The sequence below is a fragment of the Peromyscus maniculatus genome, chromosome 13 (assembly GCF_049852395.1).
Source record: "Peromyscus maniculatus bairdii isolate BWxNUB_F1_BW_parent chromosome 13, HU_Pman_BW_mat_3.1, whole genome shotgun sequence".
NCBI lineage: Eukaryota > Metazoa > Chordata > Mammalia > Rodentia > Cricetidae > Peromyscus > Peromyscus maniculatus.
This window is the reverse complement of record NC_134864.1, coordinates 49,055,810-49,079,981: the sequence shown is the minus strand read 5'-3', so window position 1 is coordinate 49,079,981 and position 24,172 is coordinate 49,055,810. Positions and strand designations below refer to the sequence as shown.

Sequence of the window (24,172 nt, the reverse complement as noted above, 5' to 3'; positions counted from 1 at the left end):
AAAGTAGTTAAGCATTGTGGTTTAATTTGCATAGTGGAAAGAACTCTGAGTGTGTTTAAAGGACAGTTCACTTGCAGAGTTTCACTTGTAAAGTGTCTAGAATTATAATGCTTTGAAAGCATTCAGAGTGTATTCATCAGTTATCTCCTGGCAAACATTTGGTAGTAAGCTAGAAATTAAAAAAAAAAACAAACCTGATTTTAAAATGCAACAACAAAAATTCCTTGAATGATGTCTTTATTCTCTGCCATATGAATTTATTTTGTTGCATATATCCTGAAGTTTAAAAAGTTTGTACTGTTTTCTTCAGTGGCTTCTTCTTATAAAGTATTCTGTATATAGATCATCATTATTTGTTAAATAATGCAGTAATACATGAGGAAAGTGGTAAAATATTTTAAGGCTTATGCTAATCACTAAGTCTTTGCTTTTTTATTTTTGTTTTCTAAAGGAAGGAGAGTTCATTCTGGAGCTCTTTGGAGTGACCGTGACTCAGGAATGCAGATTTAGGCTATCCCAATTTACAAGTTTCAGCAAGGAAGCAGTTTTCTAAATTAGTTCTGTTTTGGCAACTAAACATCATTTGGAAAAAATCTGTTAAAATGTCTGACGTTTGAACCAAGGCAAATGGTTTAATGGTTCTGTTGTTAATTTAAGTTACTGAAAATAGTTTACTATAAAATATATAGAACATGTGTAAAGAGGCATTTTAGTGAAAATATTTCTTATGTTTGCTGGGCAGTGATGAGTTTTGTAGGAGTAATTTACACTTCTGTGTGGGTGTTTTGCTGCATAATTATGCTAGCATATTGAAGTCATATGTTCCTTCCTCTTCTCTCTTCTCTTCCTGGTTTGCAGAGTATTTGGTTTCTGACACTGGAGGACAACAGCTCTCAATAAGTGATGCCTTCATCAAAGGTAATTTTACAAACAACTGTTTGTTATAATTTTACAAATAATGTCTGTTTCATGATGATGTGCTTGAGGATTTAGGACATTGATTAACAGAAAGTGCTGAAAATATATTTAATTACTATCATAGGAACATGATTTTAAATGTGTAGAATGACTTTTGAGTACGTTAGAAGTCAAGAATATAAATTTGGTCTTGGTTTGAGAAGGGGACCTTTAATATAAAAATGATTGTTTAGTTTTTTTTTTTTTTTAAAGGAAGGGAAGCATCCAAACTCTTTTTTTTTTTTTTTTTTTTTTTTTTTAATTTTATGTACATTGGTGTTTTGCCTGCAGGTATGTCTGTATGAGGGCATCAGATCCCCTGGAACAGGAGTTATGACAGTTGTGAGTTGCCATATGGGTGCTGGGAATTGAACCTGGGTCCTCTGGAAGAGCAGTCAGTGTTCTTAACCACTGAGCCATCTCTCTAGCCCGATTGTTTAAATTTTTGAATAGAGTTTGCATTTCATATTTTTGAAGGCATTATCTTAATAGTAAATATTGATATACATATTGTCAAGGATTGCCTCTTTGCCAAAGAGCTCACAAGTGAGCTTATCACTTGAATTTGATGTTGCCCTGTGGAGTTGGGAAGAGAAGTAGGCAAACAGAATAAAGCACTAAATCTTTTGATCAGTTTCATTGGGACTAAAGAAGAGTAGATGAATACAAACCTCTCCTACCTTTACCTTAAACTCCCGTGGGGAAAAGACAAAGGGAGAAAAGGATCCTTCTCTGGTCTTGTCTTCTCAGTTCCTGGGGTTTTAGAAAAAGAGAGAAGTGGGGCAAGAAAAGGATCCTTCTCTGGTCTTGGTCTTCTTAGTTCCTGGGCTTTTAGAAAAAGAGAGAAGTCGGGCTAGTTGGAACAAGGGAGGCTGGTGGCAGCTGATCGGGCTTGACAGTCTGTCTAAATGCACCTCCTCACATCTGGTTCAACTAGAAGTTTATAGACTGGCTCTTCATGTAAGTGAAAAGTGCCAGCCTTGTGCCTCATGTTCCATGACACATGCTTTATAGAAGTTGGTTTGCTTTAAAAGAGAAAGCATTAGAATTTCCTGTCTTTCTATTTGTTCAGTCATACTATTCAATGGTTATTTAATGAACGCATGTTTTGTACAACATTTTTTAAAACTTTTTGTAATCCATTTTGTCGTTTTAAAAGTTACTATTTTTATTTTTTTAAGTCATGTAACCAAAAAAAAAAAAAAAGTTCCTGAAAAGATGGGTGGTGGTGGCTCACGCCTTTAATCCCAGCACTTGGGAGGCAGAGCCAGGTGAATCTCTGTAAGTTCGAGAGGCCAGCCTGGTCTACAGAGCAAGATCCAGGACAGGCACCAAAACTACACAGAGAAACCCTGTCTCGCAAAACCAAAAAAAAAAAAAAAAAAAAAAAAGTCACATATAAGTGTGTGTGTCTACATGTGTTTATGTGCATGTGAGTGCAGGCACCTGCGGAAATGTGGGGTGTTAGAACCCCGAGAGCTGGAGTTACAGATGGTTGTGAGCTGCCTAATGTGGATTCAGGGAACTGAACTCTAGTCTTCTGGAAGAGCAGCAAATGCTCTTAACTTAGGAACCATCTTCCCAGCCCCCAAAGCAATGTAGACGAAGCTGGCCTCAAGATCATAGAGATCTGCCCTTGTTTGCTTTCTGAGTTTTGGCATTAAAGTTGTGTACCATCATCCCCAATCATTTCACTCTTTAAAAATTCAAAGACTTTTCAAAGTCTTATGTAAATTATTTACTATGTTTTATTTAGTATAATTTCTTCATGATGTATTTTTTAAGTTAATTTTGTTTTAAAGCCTGTATTGTAAAGTACAGTGGAGGATATTGTCATCTGGGGTGGGGGGGGGTCCATGAGAGTTTTTCCTCTGTCATTGTCACCTTCAGATTTCAGTTGAATGTGGTTTTCAGGTTATGATTTTATGTGCAAAATCTGCATTCTTATTGACTCTCTAAAACAAACAGGATGGAAAAACACCATTCTGTTTGTCTTTCAGAATTTATGTTGATACTCTTGGCTGAGAGTCCTTGTTCCTTCAAGTTGCTTCTCATAGCTGTGCTCAGATTTTGGTTGATGCCAGTTGTGTCTGGGTTCTGCTCACCAAGCAGGGTCTTGTATGTGCTAGAGAAGTGCTGTACTTCAAGCCTTGTTTCTGCATTTTAGTGTTTTGATGTATGATTGCATATTTTATTAATATTTTAAGTGTGTGTTGATTACAGGTCTTTGCCATTTTATAGCAATAATTTATATTGGCCAACTTAAGATACTTTTATTTTCTAAGTGTATGGGTTGATGATGTAAAACATGACAGTGAAGTACTAACTTCTTATTTTGTGTTTAGAATCCTTATTTAATCGACGAGTAGAGGAAAAATCCAAAGAGTTGCCTTTCACCCCTTTGGGCTGGCATCATAACAACCTGGAGCTCTTGCGGGAGGAGAATGAGGAGAAGCAAGCCATGGAAAGGCTGCTGTAAGGCACTATATTTTTATTTTTCATTCCTCTTCCTTATAAAGTGGAAAATACTAATATAAAGTGTATTCTGACTTCTGAGGAAGTAGCTTATAAAACAGTCCTAAACTGATTGTTTCCATTTTAATTTATGTGTTAAAATTTTAATTCAGTTGTTTGAAGGTGCTTTGTTAGTTGGAAGATTCACAGATTTCATTTGTGTACAGAATCATTATGGTGAAGATAAGTTGAAAGAAATTGACATGGAAGATCTTACCTGTGAGCCATAATTGGAATGTCTATGTCTTTGTAGTGCTTCTTGTGTCTTTATTACTAACTGTGAAACTTGTTTTTGTAACGTTTTGTAGTTCAGCTAATCATAACCACATGATGGCACTACTCCAGCAGTTGCTTCATAACGAGTCATTGTCATCATCTTGGAGGGACATCATTGTGTCACTGGTTTGCCAGGTTGTTCAGACAGTCCGACCTGATGTCAAGCACCAGGACGATGACATGGATATCCGCCAGTTTGTCCACATCAAGAAGGTACGCTCTGCTAATGTTTGCTGATGCTAGGAACTGATGGCATAGGCCTAATAGTCATTTATCTCTCTTTTTTTTTTTAAAGATTTATTATTTATTATGTATATAACGTTCTGCCTGTATGTACGCCTGCAGGCCAGAAGAGGGCACCAGATCTCATTCTAGATGATTGTGAGCCACCATGTGGTTGCTGGGAATTGAACTCAGGACCTCTGGAAGAACAGCTAGTGCTCTTAACCTCTGAGCCATCTCTCCAGCCCAGTCATTTATCTCTTAATGGTGATCTGAAAGGAGCCGTTACCATGAGGCTGTCTGCTCTGTTAACAATTCAAATAGAGCTCTTGGTAGCCACTCCCAGGAAGTGAGAGGTGCATGGAAAGAGAGAGTTGGGTGTGTGGTGAGGATCAAAGTCAATATACTTTCTTCCTTTCTTTTTTTTTTTTTTTTTTTTTTTTTGGTTTTTCGAGACAGGGTTTCTCTGTGTAGCTTTGCGCCTTTCCTGGGACTCACTTGGTAGCCCAGGCTGGCCTCGAACTCACAGAGATCCGCCTGGCTCTGCCTCCCGAGTGCTGGGATTAAAGGCGTGCGCCACCACCGCCCGGCACTTTCTTCCTTTCTTAATGCTTCTTCGTGGAAAGTCATTTCTGAGAAAGTCTGCTCTCATAGACTACTGTCACTGTCATGAGGAAAAGCAGTGGGTAATTGCTTTAGTTAGATAATACTAAGTTCTGAACATATGTTTAACTTATAATATTTAATGTTAAACTAGTGCCGTAGACACCAGCTTATTTAGTCAGTAAGTACTTTAGAGTAGCATCTATGATGTTCGAGAGTAGAGGGTGGGAAAACAAACAGTCAGGATGAGCTAGCTAATCATGCGATGAACTATATTCTGCACCTTTTTGCCCATACTTAATTATGTTCATTATGTTAACAGTTCAGTGATGTAAAGACATAATAAATAATAGTCATCCGATCAAGTCTGAGGGCACACCACTGGTTTTTATTGTTTTCTTGTTTTATTAGATCCCTGGTGGAAAGAAATTTGATTCTGTGGTTGTCAATGGCTTTGTTTGTACCAAGAACATTGCACATAAAAAGGTAATGAACTTCAGTTCAACAGTGAAACTCAGCAGACCATGGCTATGTGTTAAGCTCATATGTCGGAATTTCTTAATTATGGAAGTCAAGGAGATGTTGAAGGGGTCCTAAGCCACATGTTTCATAGAGGGGAAAGTTTGGAGGTTTCAGGAAGCTCTCCCAGAGCTGATGAGTTGGAATCTGAATATGGGAATTCACAAGACAGAAGGCTGTAGAGGGAAAGTCAGGTTCCAGACCAACAGAGGGCAGGATACTGGTATCATGTCTTCCTAGACCCTGCCTCCAGGCAGGGTTTTTCTGAAAGACTGCATTCCTTCAAATGGTTTAGTTTTCTACAACTGGTCTTCCTGCAGAATTATCATTATTATTTTCTTATGCTTTTCACCCATTATACCTCTACCCTCAGCTCCAAAGCATCTTTTGAGCACTAGCACTAGATAGGAGGTTAGGTTGGCTATTGAATATTTGGGAATCTCTGGATGCAAGAGTGTAAAATGCTGCAATGTCAGACAATACTGAAGGAAGCAGGCAGGGTCTGTGTGTTCCACCAAGGTTTGAGCTTCTGAGGTTTTTGATTCTCAAAGTACAGTGTCTATCAGGATTTTCTGGGCTCCCCACTATGTGGATCCTTAAACTTTCTCACTCAGTCTGTTTAAGGGAGTTGGAAAGGGTAGATGAGTGAGGGGAAGGATAGTCTTGCATTGCAAGTGGGCATTATGGATATTTCAGTGTCATCTGTTGGTCGTCACATTAAAGCATGTTTTTACTGATTTATTTTCTGTGTGTGTTTTGCTCTCATGTATGCCTGTGCACCATGTGTGTACCTGAATTACAGATGGTTGTGAGCTGCCATGGGTGCTGGGAATTGTACACCAAGTGCTCTTAACTGCTGATCCATATCTTCACTGCTCTGGTCTTTACAATTTGAGGAACTATAGCAGCATTCTCAGATCTTGCTCTGCTTCATGGTCATCAAGGAAACATTCTAAAACTAGGCTACCTTGGCCTCATCAGAGGAGACATTGAGTACTTCTGGAAGCATTGAGACGACCGTCTAGGCTGAGAACGTCGATGGCTGAACTGCAGTCCAGCGTTTACTCTTTTCTAAGGACAGATTAATGCACTGTCTCTGAGTTGTTGCAGGGTGTTGGTGCAGGCTCTCAAGGGAATGCTGAAATCTGGGGTGCTTGAGCTCTTTATATAAGCTATTGAATACTTTCCTATAGACTTCAAATCATCTCTAGATGACTTACAATGGCTACTACAGTGTAAATGTTGTGTAAATAGTTGTTCTGCTGTAGTGTTTAGGCCCTAATAAATTATAATGATAGAAAAAGATACTTTGTGTATGCTTAGGGCACACAGTCAGCTTCCCCCCCACCCCAGTCTTGCAGATATTTTCTATCCATAGTAGGTCAAATCCAGGATGTGGAAATTATTGGTATGGAGTGCTGACTAGAAGACATTTAGTCTTTAGAAAATTGTTAATGATCACTTATAAATAATATGGTGATATTCAATATTATTTCTTAGACATGGTCCAAAAATCATTGGTGTTTACATATATAATCTTATAAATCAGTATATTACTCTTTCAAGACCGAATGTCAAACCAAAATTAGTGATGTTTATTGAGTTAAGAGTAAGCATGTTAGCTGGGTGGTGGTGGCACATGCCTTTAATCCCAACAGTCAGGAGGCAAGGGTAGATGGATCTCTTGAGTTTGAGGCCAGCCTGATCTACAGAGCGAGTTGCAAAACTGTCAAAACTACACAGAGAAACCCTGTCTTGAAAAACCAAAAGGGGGGAAAGAAAAGACTAAATATGTGATGTCTTTCAGGAGTTGAAGACAATCATGTAGGAGAGGTAGGAATATATCCATGAATTATTGGTTTGCCTCACCGATCACATTCAGACAGTCTTTAATTTTAGAGCCTGGCTCTATTTGCCCAGTTAGTTACTGTCCTCAGAACCGTTTGCCAGTGTGGCCTGTGGAGTTTGGTTAGACTGAAAGCTTGACGGCAGGACCCAGGCTGTTCTGCTTGTGGTTTTAGTTGCATGGTTGGAGTGGTGGCATGAATTTCTGCTTTGAAAATAATCTAATGTTTTCTTTTTTAACTTCACATTATCCAGGTCAGCTTGCCAATTTAAGATTGCTGAGGAATTTATTAGAATAATGTTCAAGTGCCATTAAATTCTTTTTTTCCTATTCTACTTTTGAAGTTTAGAAAGACTGAAATACACTTTCAAAGCTGCTGATCTAGAGTGTGCAAAATAGTCTGTTTATAATACCCATTACCACCTAGGGCATGTTATTTCTTCTTACAGCATGAGAAATTAAAAAACAAAAACATGATATTAAATGTTTTAGTGTATAGTAAACAAAAAAGTAAAGAGGAATAGGTAAGAACAAGTTGATTTTGAAGAACTTGCTTTGAAAAAATTATGCGAATAACCCAAAAGTAATTAATTAGAGTTTGATAATGCTAATTAGTAGGACTTATGAGCAATATGAATTTAAAATTATGATTAAGTCTATAAAGTGCAAACCTTTAACAAACTTTTTTTTTTAGATGAATTCTTGTATTAAAAACCCCAAAATCCTTCTGTTGAAGTGTTCCATTGAGTATCTCTATAGAGAAGAAACTAAGTTTACTTGCATTGATCCTATTGTGCTTCAGGTAAGAATTTCTGGAAGAAATCATTTGATGGGATGGATGTTTACCTTTTGTGTTTCTTGCCACCCCTTAATTTGAAAAAACTTGTTACATTTCAAAAGTTAGTTGTACACAGCAGGTTTTTATTAGACTTTAGGAAGTAGCTCACCCAAATCTCCTTCACTCATTTCCAAAGTTCCAGAGTGTTAAAGGAGCACATGCTGTACTATCTCCCTGGGGTGTCTAAGCCTCTGTTAAGAAACCAATTTTTTTTCCTTTTAATGAAAATAAATTATTTTGTCATACAATATATCCTGATTATATACCTCTGCTCTTCCCAGTTCCTCTCTACCTCCCTTTCAGATCTGCTCTCTTTCTGTCTCTCATTAGAAAGAAACAGTCTTCTAAGAGATATCAACCAAACATGAATATAATACAAAAAATAAAATATAATAAAATGAAGCAAAACCTATTATATTGAAGTTGGACATGGCAACCTAACAAGAGGAAAAGAGTCCCAAGAGCAGGCACAAGAGTTAGAGACCTATTTGTTCTCACACTCAGGCATCCCATAAAAATACTAAGCTAATAGCTGTAATAGATACTCAGAGGACCTGGTGCAGACCTGTGCAGGCCCTGTGTTTGCTGCTTCAGTCTCTGTGAATTCATCATATGAGCCTTGCTTGGTTGATTCAGAGGGCCTTGTTCTCCTGGTGTCCTCCATCCCCTCTGGCTTTTACAGTCTTTCTGCTTCTTCCGAGGGGTTCCCTGAGTTCTGAGGGGAGGGATTTGATGGAGACCTCCCATTTAGACTCTCTCCAAATTATGTCTAGCTGTGGGTCTCTGCATCTGTTCCCATTGGCTGCTGGAGGAGCCTCTCTAATGATGACTGGATATGGCACTTACCTATGAGTATAGCAGAATATCATTAGGATCCCCCCCCCTCCGCCCCATGTCTCCTAGCTGTCTCCCTTTACTCTCTCCTCTCATCCCCACCCTCCCCAGTCCCCCTGTGAGATAACCCAGACCCCAAAAGATAAATATGGTATATATTGACTTTTAAACTTATAAGTGGATATTGGCCATTAAGTAGATGATAACTTAAGGCCCATTCCACGAGGGGGAACCCAGCCTGACACTGACCTCTCTGGGTCTGTGGATTGACATTGCTTGCCAATCCCACAAGTTTGGTGCCACCATTGCCCTAGCATATTTTGCAGGTAGGACAGATTAGAGGTCAGAGGTTTTGTGGCTGGGTTGGTCTCCATGTTTCTCTTTCAGTAGCCTACAGAGTACCTTCTCACATCAGAGACTAGAATATAGGGGTGAAGGCTCCATGTAGGTACCAGCTCGACCTCTTCATGTTCAATGAGTTGTGTGGATGTTATCCTTAGCAATGGGGCCCTGTTGTCAGTTTGAGGAGAGCAACCCTTTGAATTAGCAGCAGCCTGGGTGGTTTGGATTTTGTTAACTTGGATATTCTCTCTCCTTCTTTTAGTTAGTTTGAATAACTATCTTACTGATTTTTCTCAAAGAAGCAACTCTTTGTTTCTCTTTTATTGATTTCAGCTCTCAGTTTGATTATTTCTTGCCATCTATTCCTCTTGGGTGTGGTGATTACTTCTTTTTGTTCTAGAGCTTTCAGGTGTGCTGTTAAGTTGCTAGTATGAGATTTTTCCAAATTTTTTATATAGGCACTTAATGCTATCGATTTTATTGGAGTTTTACAAACAAAATTATTTCAAATGTTCTTGAATTAAATTTTAGTAAGCATAGCCGGGTGGTGGTGGCGCACACCTTTAATCCCAGTACTCAGGAGGCAGAGGCAGGCGGATCTTTTTGAGTTGGAGGCCAGCCTGGGCTACCGAGTGAGTTCCAGGAAAGGCGCAAACCTTGTCTTGAAAAAACAAACAAACAAAAACCAAAAACCAAAAAACAAACCCAAAAATTTTAGTAAGCAGATTGGGAATTAATGTATTTCAGAAAATAAACATTTTACTAATAAAGGAAGAATTTGAGAATGTACAATTGTAGTATCTTTGTTTGTTTGTTTTGAAATAGTCTTTCTGCATATCCTAGGGTCATCTCAAACTCTAGAGTCTGGAGTTCTAGGCTTAAGGTGTATGCCAGCATGCTAAGCAAAAATGTATACTTTCTATAAGTAGAACAGAGAAAGAGAAGAAATGCCCCTCATAACAGCGGAGTTTATTTTGATAGAAATCTCATATGCTGAGGTGCCTGGGAATGGTTACACAGATTGCTGAAGAAATGCTTTGGGCACATGGAGTAGAAGTGGAAACATGCTCACTTTCAGTTGTCTCCTATGTGGGGACCAGAAGCTTAGGAAACACTTAAGGATTTGTAATATTACCTCCGACTATTTGTTTTGAAATGACACTTTTATTATGGTGAAATTTCTTTTTCTTTTTTGGTTTTTCAGACAGGGTTTCTCGGTGTAACAGTCCTTGCTGCCTCAGACTCAGAGATCCACCTGCCTCTGCCTCCCCAGTGCTGGGATTAAAGGTGTGCGCCACCTCACCCAGCTATTGTGGTGGTGTTATATTAAGCATTATGTTTTAGAACTTGAGTTGTACTTGTTTGAAGTAGACTATGATATTAGGAAATAGGTGAAGTAGCATTTGTCTGAGGGTTATTAGTTCTGACATCTAGAAAAGAGATGTTTGCTTGTTACAGACTGAAGAAGAAAGTCCATAATCATATCAACTTAGAAATTGCTTTTATCATGACAGGTATAGCAATATGCTTTTTGCTGCTTAAAAGTCTAGTTTAAAATCTTTGGAGATTTATCTTACTGGGTTCTTAGTGCTTATTATTCACACAATACACATATGCTTTACATGTTGCTAGGGTTGGACCCCAGGACCCTGAGTGTGTTAGGCATGTACTCTCCCACAGAGCTACATTTTCAGCAAATTATAGATTATCAAAATTTATTTCAAAATAAAATTTATTGGAGGATGTAACTTGTCCTAAAACTTTTAAGTATAATGAATAGTTTAGAATTATGACTAAAATTCTTTGTTGTATTTGAACTTGTTACACACTTATTTGTGAATCAGAAATTATAGATTGGAAATTGATATCAACAGTCAGATTATCATGATATTTTAGTATGTCTAAATCTTGAATTGTACTAGGTTTTGTATTTCTGTTTTATCCACTTAGGAAAGAGAATTCTTGAAGAATTATGTTCAACGGATAGTTGATGTTCGACCCACATTGGTTCTAGTTGAGAAAACAGTGTCTCGGATCGCTCAGGACATGTTACTGGAACATGGCATTACTCTGGTCATTAATGTCAAGTCAGTGAGTGTTTTCCATATTTATTCACTCAAAAAAATCATGGCTTTTAAGTTAATATGCATGTATGGTAGGTATATAGCAATCCTTTTATTTGATGTACTACTTACATTGAAAGTGGGATGCAGGTGTGGTAGCTCCTTCATTATTGAGATTGTGGACTCAGACTGGAAGAAAGTGACCCTGTAACTGATCTCTTTGGTCTTTATGAGACCAAAGGTGGAATGGACGTTTAGCCCATCAGCAAGTGCTTATTGGTGCTTCACTTCCCTCTGCAAAATGGAGGCCATTTTTATGGAAGCTGATTTTTGTATTTGCTTGTTTGCCCATAGACTCTTGTACTAAGACATGGCTGTCCAAATGCTCTTTTAAAAAAAGATAATAAAATTAAGAATAAAAAAGAAGGTAAGGTCTCAGGCTGTACCTCTAGCAGGTCTGGAACTCAGTAATTAAATCAGAATGACCTCAAATGTGCACTGGGCCTCCTGCCTCTGCCTCCCAAGTGCTGGGTTATACAAGTGTACCACCATGCCATGCTTGTCTTTTGGTGATATTACCATGAGCATGGTTTGTTTTTGATTATTTAGCAAGTAAATTTGGCCTAATGTAGAATAAAAAAATTGTCATGTAATTGTCAAAATTAAGGAAATTGATTGTCAGTATTCTTTTGTTTTAATACTTCATGTACTTTTTAAGGTTAAATTTATTAAGATTTTTTACTCATAGCTAATTCTGTAATACAATGTTTTTCTGTGTTGTAGCAAGTTTTAGAACGAATCAGTCGAATGACCCAAGGTGATTTAGTGGTGTCCATGGACCAGCTGCTCACTAAACCACACCTGGGCACTTGCCACAAATTTTATATGCAGATATTTCAGTTACCTAATGGTGAGTCATCTTAAGCATACATTCACTTGGGGATCTCAAGAAATGAATCAACTCCTAGTTAAATATAGTGTTGTTCACTCAGCAAGTGTTAAAACTGTTAACACTGGTTAAGGGAGAGTAGTCCAATGTGGTCTTAATTCCTGTAAGGATTTTCTTTTTTTGTTGGTCGTAAATTTTGTCTGGTCCTCTAGACTGTCATCTAAGTCTCTGAATTTTCTTTGTTTATTTGTAGAACAAACCAAAACACTGATGTTTTTTGAAGGCTGCCCACAGCACCTAGGGTGTACAATCAAGCTCAGAGGAGGCTCCGATTATGAGCTGGCTCGAGTTAAGGAGATCCTGATATTTATGATCTGTGTAGCTTATCATTCTCAACTGGAGATCTCCTTTCTCATGGATGAATTTGCTATGCCTCCAACATTAATGCAAAGCCCTTCATTCCATTCTCTGACTGAGGGACGTGGGGATGAGGGAGGGCCTCAGGAGCAGTTCGGTGGCAGCTCTCTGCCCCAGGACCCAGAGTGCCCTCCTGACTCTCTGTCTTCTGATGATAGCACTTTGTTGGAATCAAGGACTGTGCTTGAAAAGGGTGAGCCGGACAGTAAAAGTGTTACCCAGGCGGTTGCCTCTTTGAAGCATCAAGATTATACGACACCCACGTGCCCAGCAGGTATTCCGTGTGCTCTCTTTGCATTGGTACCTGAATCGTTGTTGCCTCTTCATATGGATCAACAGGATGCTGTAGGAAATGAAGAGCCAGAGCCATTGCAGCAAACAGAGGAGCAGCAGGATCCCAAGAGCCAGATGAGAGCCTTCAGAGACCCTCTACAGGACGACACTGGAATGTACGTTACTGAGGAAGTCACCTCCTCGGAAGATACACGAAAGACTTACTCTCTCACATTTAAACAGGAATTAAAAGATGTGATCCTCTGCATCTCTCCAGTTATTACGTTCCGGGAACCCTTCCTTTTAACTGAAAAGGGGATGAGGTGCTCAACTCGGGATTATTTTCCAGAGCAGATTTACTGGTCTCCTCTCCTCAATAAAGAGGTGAAGGAAATGGAGATGAGGAGGAAGAAACAGCTGCTCAGAGATCTCTCTGGACTTCAGGGCATGAATGGCAGTGTTCAGGCCAAGTCTATTCAAGTTTTACCCTCACATGAGCTAGTGAGCACCCGGATTGCTGAACATCTGGGTGACAGCCAGAGCTTGGGTAGAATGCTGGCTGATTATCGAGCTAGAGGAGGAAGAATTCAGTCAAAACATTTGGACCCTTTCGTCCATTCAAAAGATGCATCGTGTACTTTAAGTGGCAAATCGGGAAACAAAACGGAATGTGATGAAGAGAGGGGGTTGATTCCAAGTGATGCCTTATGGTCAACGAAGGTAAGATGTCACTCTGGAGTGTTTGTGTAAGTTTAGAATTTTTTATGTGTTGAAAAATTACTGAAGCAAGATTTGAAAAATCAGTATAATAAATTGCATATGTTTATTAAGTATTTACTCTTTTTTTTTTTCTTCTTGAGTCTGATGACATTTATGTACGAAGTACAAAAGTGGATTCATAAGGTAATAAGACTAGGATTTTTGATTTCAATATGCACTTGTAGTAGAGTAGGAAGGGCCTGAGTTAAGGGAAAGTAGGCAGTTCTATCTGTATTGCTTATGTGTGATGCAGCTCTTGACTTTTTTCAGCGTTCTAAGATAGGTCTTTAGTTTCATTTTTTGTTGTTGCTGTGATCAAATACCTGAAAAAAAAAGGCAACTTACGGAAGAGTTTATTTAGCTTGTAATTCCAGGTTACAGCCCATAAGTAAGGTGAAGTCAAGGCAGCAGGGACTTGAAGCAACTTCTGATAGCACAACCACAGTCAAGAACAAAGAGAAGAAATGCATATATGCTGCTTGCTTGTTGTGCTCAGTTCTATTACTCCATTCTTAACAGTTTAGGACCTTTTACTAGGAAATGGTGCCACCCACAGTGGACTGGGTCTTCCCACATTTTAACTTAGGACAATCACTCAGATGTGCCCTCATTCCAACCCAGTGTATATAATCCTTCCTTGAGACTCTTCTTCCTAGTTGATTGTAAATTGTGTCAAGGTGGCAGCTAAAGCTGATATTCGCAGGTCTCGTTATGTGGTCCTGGCTGACTCTGAGTTCACAGCCCTCTCGCCTGTACCTCTGTAGTGCTATGATTATAGATACCTCTGTACCACCACAGCTAGCTCTGTTGTTTTGATTGATAGTCATTGTGAGAGATGGAAATTTATTATTGAAAATAGACCTGTTTTAAGAAAGTGTGTGTGTGTGTGTGTATTGTGTATTTAACAGTAAAAATTTTATATTGTCATTTAACTATGCTCTTTTTTGTTTAATTAGAAATTAAAGCTGTTTAAAGAAGATTTACTTGTGGATAGATACATTACTAACAGTGAAACTAGTGAAGAAATCTATCATTAGATATAATGCAATTCTGTAATAAAAAGATATCTAGTTTCACTGATAGTCAAGGAAGTGCTAAGTGGTGGTGCTAAACAATTGTTTTTGAGACCCACAAAAAGAACCATGGCTAATGAGATTCAAGAACTTTTGAATGCTTTGTCTAAATGTATAGAAAGTGATAAGGAGGTCTCTCCTACTTTAAATGCATGTTTGTCACCCTTGACTCAGGATTCCAACTTCTCTATTCCTGCAGAATGAATTAAGTACGTCTGTGTGAGGTTGCTTGCTTGTTGTAATATATGTAAATATATCCATTTTTTTTTTTGTAGTTAAAAGGATTACATTATGTTTTGCAGATATGACAAATACCTGGCACTAAACAGTTTGAGGGGGTTTATTTTAGCTTGTGATTTCATAGGTTTTGGTCCATACTCTTGACTCTTTTATTCATATCACTAGAGTACATGGCAGAGGTTATTCACTTCACAACAGACGGGAAGCAGAGAGAAATAGAAGGACCTGGGATGATACACAGCCTTCAAGGACACACCTCCAGTGACCTATTTCCTCCATGGAGGACCTACCTTCTAGTTTCTAGCATGTCCAACATAGCTTTCCACTTGAGGAACAAACCTTAAATACAGGATACTTGGCCAGGGGCATCATTCATATTCAACCCTTATCAAAGGATGGGTTTTGAACAAATGATTTTTTTTTTTAATGCAACTTTAAACTTTTGCTGTATTAGAATAAAGCACTATGGTTATATTTTAGCATATCCTCAAAGAAAAGCAAGTTATATTAATATATTTTTATAACATATCTCATTTTAATGAAAACAAATCACTGTGTATTTATGTGTGTGTATGTACATGTGTGATTTGCATGTATGTAAATGTGAACAAACCCCAGATCCAGTTGAGGAAGATGTTAAACTTCTGATCTCTTGACTCTGCCTCCCAAGTGCTGGGATTGCCATGTGCCACCATGGTCTAAGTGACTGTTTAGTTTTACAGACTACCTAGTTTGTTGGTAGGTGGCATCTAAGAAGGAGGAACTATACTTATGAGCCTCTACTCCTTGAATTTTAACAGAGAACAGGTCGGTATTTAAAGACAGGAAAAAGCAGAGGTAAAAACATACCTTAGGATTTTGAGTTCTAGGCACCCTTGATTGAGGCCATATCCATCTGTCAGGTCATATTGTTCCATAGAAATATATTTTAGTGAATTTGTTCTTCTAAAATATAATACAATTTCAAAAAAACTGCAGCGTTTAGGTTAAGAAACAAGCTTTTTAGTCCTCTTCCTCTTTCAAACATAGTGTTGGTATTGATCGAGGCCTCACTGATGTTACAGTTCCAGCCCAGCCCAGTTATTTTATGCTTTCACGTTTACCATAGAGTTTTGAAATTGTCTTTGGTCAAAACCCAGCTGTTGTTATATTTAGTCTTTTGTAGTTTTAAATCCTCACAGTCACCCAGTATTGATGACAGGAGGCTTTACTAACAGTGGGACGTGTTCTGTGTCAGTGAACGGGCAGGCGCTGTGTTCCACTCATGTGCTCCTCTGTTCCTCGTCCTGCAGGTGGACTGTCTGAACCCTGCGAACCACCAGAGGCTCTGTGTGCTCTTCAGCAGCTCCTCTGCCCAGTCCAGCAACGCCCCCAGTGCCTGTGTCAGCCCCTGGTAGGACGCGGCTCCCTCCCTGTTGCACCGGGAACCCGGCTCCCACAGCGTAAAAACAATGCCTGCTTTTAGATACATGGCGCCTTGACACTCACATACGAATCAATAGAATGTTTAAACCTAAGAAGTAACTGAAATTTCTTTGTTCATGTTAAGTCAGAGTGAAAAAAGTCTGAGAGAGAAAAAGAGGAATTTTTATATTACAAAAGTTAAAAAGTTGACCCACAAAAACTGGTTTATAAAAACGAAAAGCTGCATTTTGATTATACCATGTGCAATTTAGGCGAGTTTTCTTTTTGCATAAATTTCATAAAAACAGTCAGCCTTTTATCTTACTGTTTGTGGTTTTGTTACTGAGCTATACTGCATACCAGCCTTTTGTCTCTTTAGTACACTCTTTTTGGAAGTAAATTTATAGAGACAAATACATTTTATAATGTTGTAATGTTTCCAGATAGTCACAAAAACTTTACGTACTTGGTTGTTTTTTTTTTTTTTTTTTTTTTTTGTTGTTGTTGTTGTTGTTTCTGTGTTAAAAAATTCTCTGTTAAAAGCAACTTAAGGAGAAAGGGTTTATTTGGCGCACAGTGTAAGGCTACTGACCTGCATGGCAGAGAAAGACAGAGCAGCTGCAGCTTGAAGTGACTGATCGCATTAAGTCAGGAGAAGAGAGCAGAGAAGGCTGAGAAGTGTTAGTGCTCTGCTTCACTGCCTTTCTCATGCAATGTGGGCAGGGAATGGTGCCACACAGTGGAGGGTCTTCCCAAAGCAGCGGACATGGTCACAGGCACCCCAGAAGCCTGTCCTCCACTCCTCTGTATGTGCACATCGACAGCTTTTTTGCTTTTGATAGCTTTGCTTTCATGATAAAACTTATTTCCAATGGAAAGATTTTTCTAGAAACTTGTATAATTCCAGGACAGCTTTAAGCCTGACTTTTTGAAAGCCCATAGGACTTTTTTTCTCAGAATTTAATGGACTCCTTAGGTAATTCTGGAATGGGATACTGGTTTCAACAAGCATACATGCAAAGTCTAATTTTGGGCAGTTGTGAGTTAGGAGTTGGCTTCTTGTCAAGAATGAGAGCTGTTCTTCTCCATATCCGGTGAAGATAGGAACTAGAGGGCAGATGGACACTGTCATCCCCCTCATGTTGACGGGGATTATGACTGAAAGGTGATTTTGCCTTCCTAATGCAAATCAGTTTTATTCAGTTGATTTTTACAGTTTATGCATTCTCATGAAATGACTGCTTAAGATACTAATGGATTGGGAGTGGGAAAGATGCTATAGTGGGGCTTGTCTATACTTGTTTGACAAGTTGAAAAGTAAAACCTGTTCTATAGCAACAACATGTGTGATTTGCCTTGTTACTTCATTATGAGCATATTTAATAATTAGAATATGGTCTTGGTGGTAATGTTGACATATTTCTTCTAAGAAATGATCTCTTCTTTTAGGATTGTAACAATGGAATTTTATGGAAAGAATGATCTCACACTGGGAATATTTTTAGAAAGATACTGTTTCAGGTAAAAGCTTATTTATTCCTTATGATTTATTATGCTTTGATTTGCTTGTTTGTTTAATTGAGACAAGGTCTCTATAGTCCTGGTTGTCCTGGAACTCACTATGTAGACTAGGCTGTCCTGAAACCTTGAGATCTGCCTGCCTCTGTCTCCCAAGTGCTGGGATTAATTATTACTCATTTTTGAAGCCCATAATTTTAAACTAAAACGTGTGAGTTGAAATCAAGTGTTGTTGATGGTTCTCACTTTTACACCACATGCCAGAGCATATCTTACAGTGACTCAGCTGGGAGCTCTTGTCTCAGGTAGTTTTTGTATCTTTGCCTGTCCAGCTCCTGTGCCACGCCAAGACTTTTTTAGTATGTGTACTTCTACAGTGAGTCTAGTGAAAAGCAGGGAAGGCTTGGGACCAGCTCAACATCAGTTTGAGTTTTGTTGCTATTACTAGTTAAGGTACACAGCACTGCTCAAGTAATTTAATGTTACCAGCCTCACCCACCGGGAGTATAGTCCTTAGAAATGTCTGGATTTGACTGTTGTTAGAAATTGGACATTAGAAGGTGTTTGACAAATAGAAACTGTACTATGCTTCAGTCTAAGACATAATGTTCAGCTCCAGGTCAGAGCTCCATGTGTCCTGTTCAGATTGTCCACTGTTGATCATTACTTAGAGGTGGTGTGTCACTTCCTTGGTCAAGGCTCTGATTATTCAGTGCTTGCTATGTGTGGCCCTCTGTTTCCTGCTTAGTATGTGAAGGATTCTCTCATTTATCGCAGGTCGTCTTACCAGTGTCCTAGCATGTTCTGTGATACCCCCATGGTGCATCACATTCGACGCTTTGTTCATGGCCAAGGCTGTGTGCAGATAATCCTGAAGGAGCTGGATTCTCCAGTGCCTGGATATCAACATACAATTCTCACATATTCCTGGTGCAGAATCTGCAAACAAGTATGGAATATTTCATGTGACACTTCCATTTGTATAGTGCTTTGGGGGATATATAATTAATAGTATTTTGAACTTTGTTATCTGTCATTGCAATCTTATTTATATCCCTTCTTATGCTGTATGTTTAACCTAATAGTTTATAAAACTTCACTTAAAGTATGTATGTCATTAGCCAGGTAGTAGTGGCACACACCTTTAATCCCAGCACTTTGGGGACAGAAGCAGGTGGATCTTTGAGTTCAAGGCCAGCCTGGTACACAGAGCTAGTTCCAGGATAGCCAGGGCTATACAGAGAACCCTGTCTCGGAAAAACAAAAAACAAACAAACAAACACCTCCCAAACAAAAACAAACAGAAAAAGAAGAATATATATGTAATTAAATAATGATATATGTATGCCTTTCCAGTAATTATATTTTGATAATTTTCAGTTATGTTTGTTAATTCTGCATATACTTAATTCCATCTGTGTTCTAGATACTGCTGCACCTTAGGAATAGCAAGAGAATAAAGTATGACTTGTAGAGAAGGAGACAGACTTACAAAGCAGTAACTGCAGTGTATTAGGCTATTTCCCTAGCAAATCTGAGCCTATATTAACAACTCTTCTAAAAAAATTTAGATGAGGCTTTGTTGACAATGGCCTATACTGGCTTTATGTATATATTTAATTTCTTTGAACCGTCTTTTCAAACTCTGGGGGAATTATTTGATGTCAGTATTGTGATTTTTTTTTTTGCTTGTTTTTTTATTAAATGGATTCAATCCATTTTGGAGAAGCGGCATAGGTTTAGGTTTAAGATTTATTTTTAATTTTATGTGTGTATGTGTGTGCACAACTTGATGTATGTGCACTGTGTGTGCAACCGGACTAGGCTAAATGAGAGCTTCAGATCCCCCAGAAGTGGACTTACAGATGGTTGTTAGCCACCTAATGTGCTAATGTGGGAGTTGAACCTGGGTCCTCTCCAAGAGCTGCAAGTGTTCTCTCCAGCCCCAGTTGTAATTGTGTGTGTATGTTGGTTGTTTTAATTTACTTTTATTTTATATGCATCCGTGTTTGTCTATCATATATGTGCATAGTTCCCAAGAAGATCGGAAAATGTAGTTACAATGGTTGTGAGACACTGTGTGGGATCAAACCTGGATTCCCTGGAAGAGCAGCCAGTCCTCTTAACTGCTGAGCCATCTCTGCAGGCCCTATAACATTTTAAATATATACTATTCATTGAAATTGTAGCAAATATATATCCAAATTGCCTTCATTATTAGCTTGATGTATTTTGGAGTGTGCTTAGAAAACATTTATGAGAACTGTAGGTAAAATAGTAGTTGTCTGTTAGTATAGCACTTGAGAATGGTGACATTAGTTTACTTTATGAGCTGGGAGCCTACGGCCTGCAGTGATTCCGCAGTAATGATCAAGTCTTCCATACTTTCTTGCATCTGTTAGTGGAGATCAGGCTATACATGCTAGGCAAGTGCTTTACCATTAAGCTAGGTCCCAGCCTCATCCTCAAATCCATAGACCTTTAGATCCTGGTCTAAAATGCTGGTAGATTCGTGGTTCTTAACCTTCCTAATGCTGCAACCCTCTAATACAGTTCCTCATGTTGTGGTGACTTCCATCCATAAAATTACTTTTGCTGCTACTTCATAACAGTTTGCTACTGTTATGAATTGTAATATAACTATCTGTATTTTCTGGTGATTTTAGGCAACCCTTGTAAAATGCATCTAAGTTTTTGTTGTTGTGGTGGTTTTTTTTTTTTTTTTTTTTTAGTTTTATGGGGTTATGCTAGAAAGGAAAAGAGTTTTTATTAATATACACACAGAAGAAAAGCTTCTAGTATAGGAAAAATTTAATGTTACATTTTGTAAGCCACAGTAATAGAAAAAGTGGGCAAAGAGCATGACAAAGCAATTTAATACAAATAGCCAGTAAATATGCAAATAAATTTTATTCATTAACTTAGTTGAAGCATAAATGAAGCCAAATATAAATGAAATAAGTAAAATGCCTTCTTAAACAAAAAGAAATGACATTTCAAAGATGAATAATTTGTAGGATTGGTAGGAAAGTGAGATAATTGGTATTCTCAGTACTGTTGTTCAAAGTGTGTAAATGAATATACCTGATTTGGAAGGAAGTTTGGCAAAAAGACCATTGTCCTTTGATCCGTCATTGCCCACCTTTACTGATTTATTCTAAAGGAATAATTATGTCTATTTCTGAGTGTGTTTATAAGGATGTTCAGCAGAGCATCATGCAAATAAGGAAGACCTATCTATCTCAAATGTCTGTCAGTGGGGCTAGTTAAGTATGTGGCCATACCCCGTGGCCATTGAGGGATTATTAGAGCTATCCTCCCAGCTCAAATTATTTTGAATATTTTGTCGTGTTGTCACGCCACCCCCCATTTAGAATATGTTGTTTGTCTTGGAAAATAGAAAATATATCTTTCAAAAATGAGATTTTCAGTATGTAATTTATTATTATTATTAATTATATAATAATATTTTTTTCTGAACAGGTAACACCAGTTGTTGCTCTTTCAAATGAATCCTGGTCTATGTCATTTGCAAAGTACCTTGAACTTCGGTTTTATGGGCACCAGTACACACGCAGAGCCAATGCTGAGCCGTGTGGTCACTCTATCCACCATGATTATCACCAGTATTTCTCTTATAACCAGATGGTGGCATCTTTCAGGTGAGAAGGCAGAGGGATCTTTACATTATCACATTCCTTATAGATGGAACAGTTCCACTATTGGGTTAAATTTGGCCTTGTCTCTAACCCTGCAAATGGAAAGGGCTGTACTCTAAGAGCAAGGATAATAATCTTGTATATTTTACCTATAGAGCTGACAAATGGTGGGAATCACAGTTTAAACACTGCTTGATATTCTGTTTCCTGATTCACTCTTGACTATTGTTTTGGCATCTGAAAGTCTGAGAATTTTTACCAGGATATTATTTACCATGAAGATCCTAAGATACTTCTGACCAAACTAAAATTCCAGCAAAGCTAAAGTTCAAGGAGTAAACCATTGCAGTATCAAATGTGAGAATGCCTTTAGGCTCTGCTGTCAGAACTTTCTACGACCTTGAACGCTTTGCCACCCTCAGCACTGCCACTGTGGCTAAGCCTCTTTTGTTTTAGCAGAAGTTATTGCAGTGGTGCTGGGCAGATTCCCTCAGTCTTGTTCCTGTAGCCTGCTCCCAGCTCAGGGCAGCAGTCCGAAGTGATCCTATTAAAGGAAAATCAGCTGGTCACGGCTCTGCTCTAACATTGCACATGGCGTGCTTTGCCGAGTAGAAGGCAGGATCCATTGGTGGCCCAGAGCAAGTGTTCTCCGCTCCTGCTGCTCCCAGTCGCTCTGCTGAGGTCTCACTGGCTCAGGGCTGTCCTCTGCTCTGTCACGTAGATGCCTGCCTGGGAGCCTTGTCCTTACCCTTCCTTCTCTCAGCTTGTGTTCCTCAGACACTCCCCTGTGTTTCCTTACTTCCCGTAGCTCTCTAGTCACATTGACCTGCCTAGTACTCCCTCCTTCATTCTTATAGATTATTTTTTTCTGTAGTGCTCTGAGAAAAACATCTTACATATTTATATTTTGTTTGTTACCCACATCTCATTATTCTAGAGTTAAGAGGGCAAGAATTTCGGTGCTATTTTCTTGGCACTTATAACAGCATCTCGGACACAATATATTCATGAAATATTTATTAATTAGAATTTACTTCCTTTTTAAAGCAAGGGCTTTGAATCATAAACACAGGGTATAGGTTGGGAGTAGCATTTACTAGTCACTGCCTTGGGTAGAAAGGAAGTGAAGACTCATGAGGAACCCTAAGAGCTGGAAGGTGATAAACCTTGAGTAAGTCTCTTCAGAGCTACAGAGAAAGTTCCCGTTAAAGTCATTGCTGGTTTTAGAGCAGAAGGCCTAGCAGAGGGGAGAAATAATGACGTTATAGTGCAAGGATAGAACAAAATCCTCTCGATATTGGGAAGAGATTTCTGGTGGTTGAAAGTTATTATTACTATTTTTTGTCTTTATGAAACTTGGTTTTATAGAAAACTTTATTTTTCTCTTATGCTCATTAGAATTTAATTGATGATGTGAATATTTATGTATATGCTCTGTATAAATGACTAAAATATTTTTCATTTTCTCCTGTTACTGTTTTTTTCCCTCAGCTACTCTCCTATTCGACTTCTTGAGGTATGTGTTCCACTACCAAAAATATTCATCAAGCGTCAAGCCCCATTGAAAGTGTCCCTTCTCCAGGACCTCAAGGACTTTTTTCAGAAGTAGGTTCAGCGTCTTTGGTCATCCATGTTTGCTTACTGTCATGTTTGTAACCCAGTGCTGATTTAGTTATCAGGTTTACTCATTTAACTCTCTTTTGAAATATGAGTAACTTTGCTTTTCTAATTATATATAGTGTGTGCTCAGTGTGAGAAGGAAAAGTTCAAATAATACAGGAAAATATCTCCAAAACATAACTAACAACTTAAAATTTTGAAGTAAATTCTTTGAGGCCTTGTTTTACTTTGCAAATTTCCATGTGATTTTTGATAAGATATCTCGTTTTAGCTATAGTTTTATATAAAATACCCTTTCCACTCATTTCTGTGAGGTGGTTTGATTTCAGGGCCTCTGACATGTGATACTCTCCCCATTTTTAGAGTTTCACAGGTATACCTAGCTGTTGATGAAAGACTTGCATCCTTGAAAACGGATACATTTAGCAAAACAAGAGAAGAAAAAATGGAAGATATCTTTGCACAAAAAGAGGTAATTTGTTTCTGTTATAGAAACTCAGAAGTTGCTGACTCCTTAGAAATCCCTTTGTCTCTGTGGTGTCTCAGCTTACTGAACTTGGACCTGCTGCCTTCCAGATGGAGGAGGGTGAGTTCAAGAACTGGACTGAGAAGATGCAAGCCAGACTCCTGTCCTCCTCTGTGGATACCCCTCAGCAACTGCAGTCCGTCTTTGAGTCGCTCATTGCCAAGAAGCAAAGTCTCTGTGAGGTGCTGCAAGCGTGGAACAGCAGGTGTGTCTGCGGCGGGTCTCCTCGGCACTGCTGCCGAGTGTGTCTGTGGAGTTCTCAGACTTTGCTTCCTGGCTCTGGCCTTACCGCTCTGCTAAATTCCCAGTCACAGTAGTTTAAATCTAAAGATCTTTATTAATTATAGATGTTTATTTTCTTAGTTATAAAGACTTTTTTGGCTTTTGTTCTCTTCATCCTTTAAAACATATTGTACACTTTACATAGTTTGTTAAGATAAAAATAAACAAACAAAAAACTAAAGAGGAAACAGCCCCGTTTGCTGTTTCAAATGTGTGTGCTGCTGAGTGAGATTGAATTGGATCATTGTGCCATGAAACATGATTGGCTATCATAAGAATTCAGTAATGGCTACATACAGCTTTACAGTCTATTACAAGAAAAAGTGTGTAAGTATAATTTAAGGTACTGGAAACAAATCTGTGTCCTTTTTGCCTATGACCGTAGGTTGCAGGACCTTTTCCAGCAGGAAAAAGGTAGAAAGAGGCCTTCGGTTCCTCCCAGTCCTGGGAGACTGAGACAAGGAGAGGAAAGCAAGGTAATCAAGTGTAGCACTGTCT

At 38.5% G+C, this 24,172-nt stretch overlaps 1 protein-coding gene across 4 annotated transcripts in view; it reads left to right on the top strand.

Moving 5' to 3' along the window:
- Pikfyve (phosphoinositide kinase, FYVE-type zinc finger containing) overlaps positions 1–24,172 on the top strand; it is a 92,964-nt gene that overhangs the window by 43,989 nt on the left and 24,803 nt on the right. For all 4 annotated transcript variants that reach the window (XM_006974977.4, XM_006974978.4, XM_076550233.1 and 1 more), the window contains 16 exons: positions 859–918; positions 3,303–3,432; positions 3,780–3,960; positions 4,984–5,058; positions 7,632–7,739; positions 10,902–11,042; positions 11,798–11,924; positions 12,157–13,313; positions 15,958–16,058; positions 17,519–17,590; positions 18,365–18,536; positions 21,071–21,249; positions 22,738–22,851; positions 23,230–23,338; positions 23,443–23,597; positions 24,060–24,150. In XM_006974977.4, the coding sequence (XP_006975039.1) occupies positions 859–918; positions 3,303–3,432; positions 3,780–3,960; positions 4,984–5,058; positions 7,632–7,739; positions 10,902–11,042; positions 11,798–11,924; positions 12,157–13,313; positions 15,958–16,058; positions 17,519–17,590; positions 18,365–18,536; positions 21,071–21,249; positions 22,738–22,851; positions 23,230–23,338; positions 23,443–23,597; positions 24,060–24,150 (2,972 nt within the window). The remainder of the gene's footprint in view (positions 1–858; positions 919–3,302; positions 3,433–3,779; positions 3,961–4,983; positions 5,059–7,631; positions 7,740–10,901; positions 11,043–11,797; positions 11,925–12,156; positions 13,314–15,957; positions 16,059–17,518; positions 17,591–18,364; positions 18,537–21,070; positions 21,250–22,737; positions 22,852–23,229; positions 23,339–23,442; positions 23,598–24,059; positions 24,151–24,172) is intronic.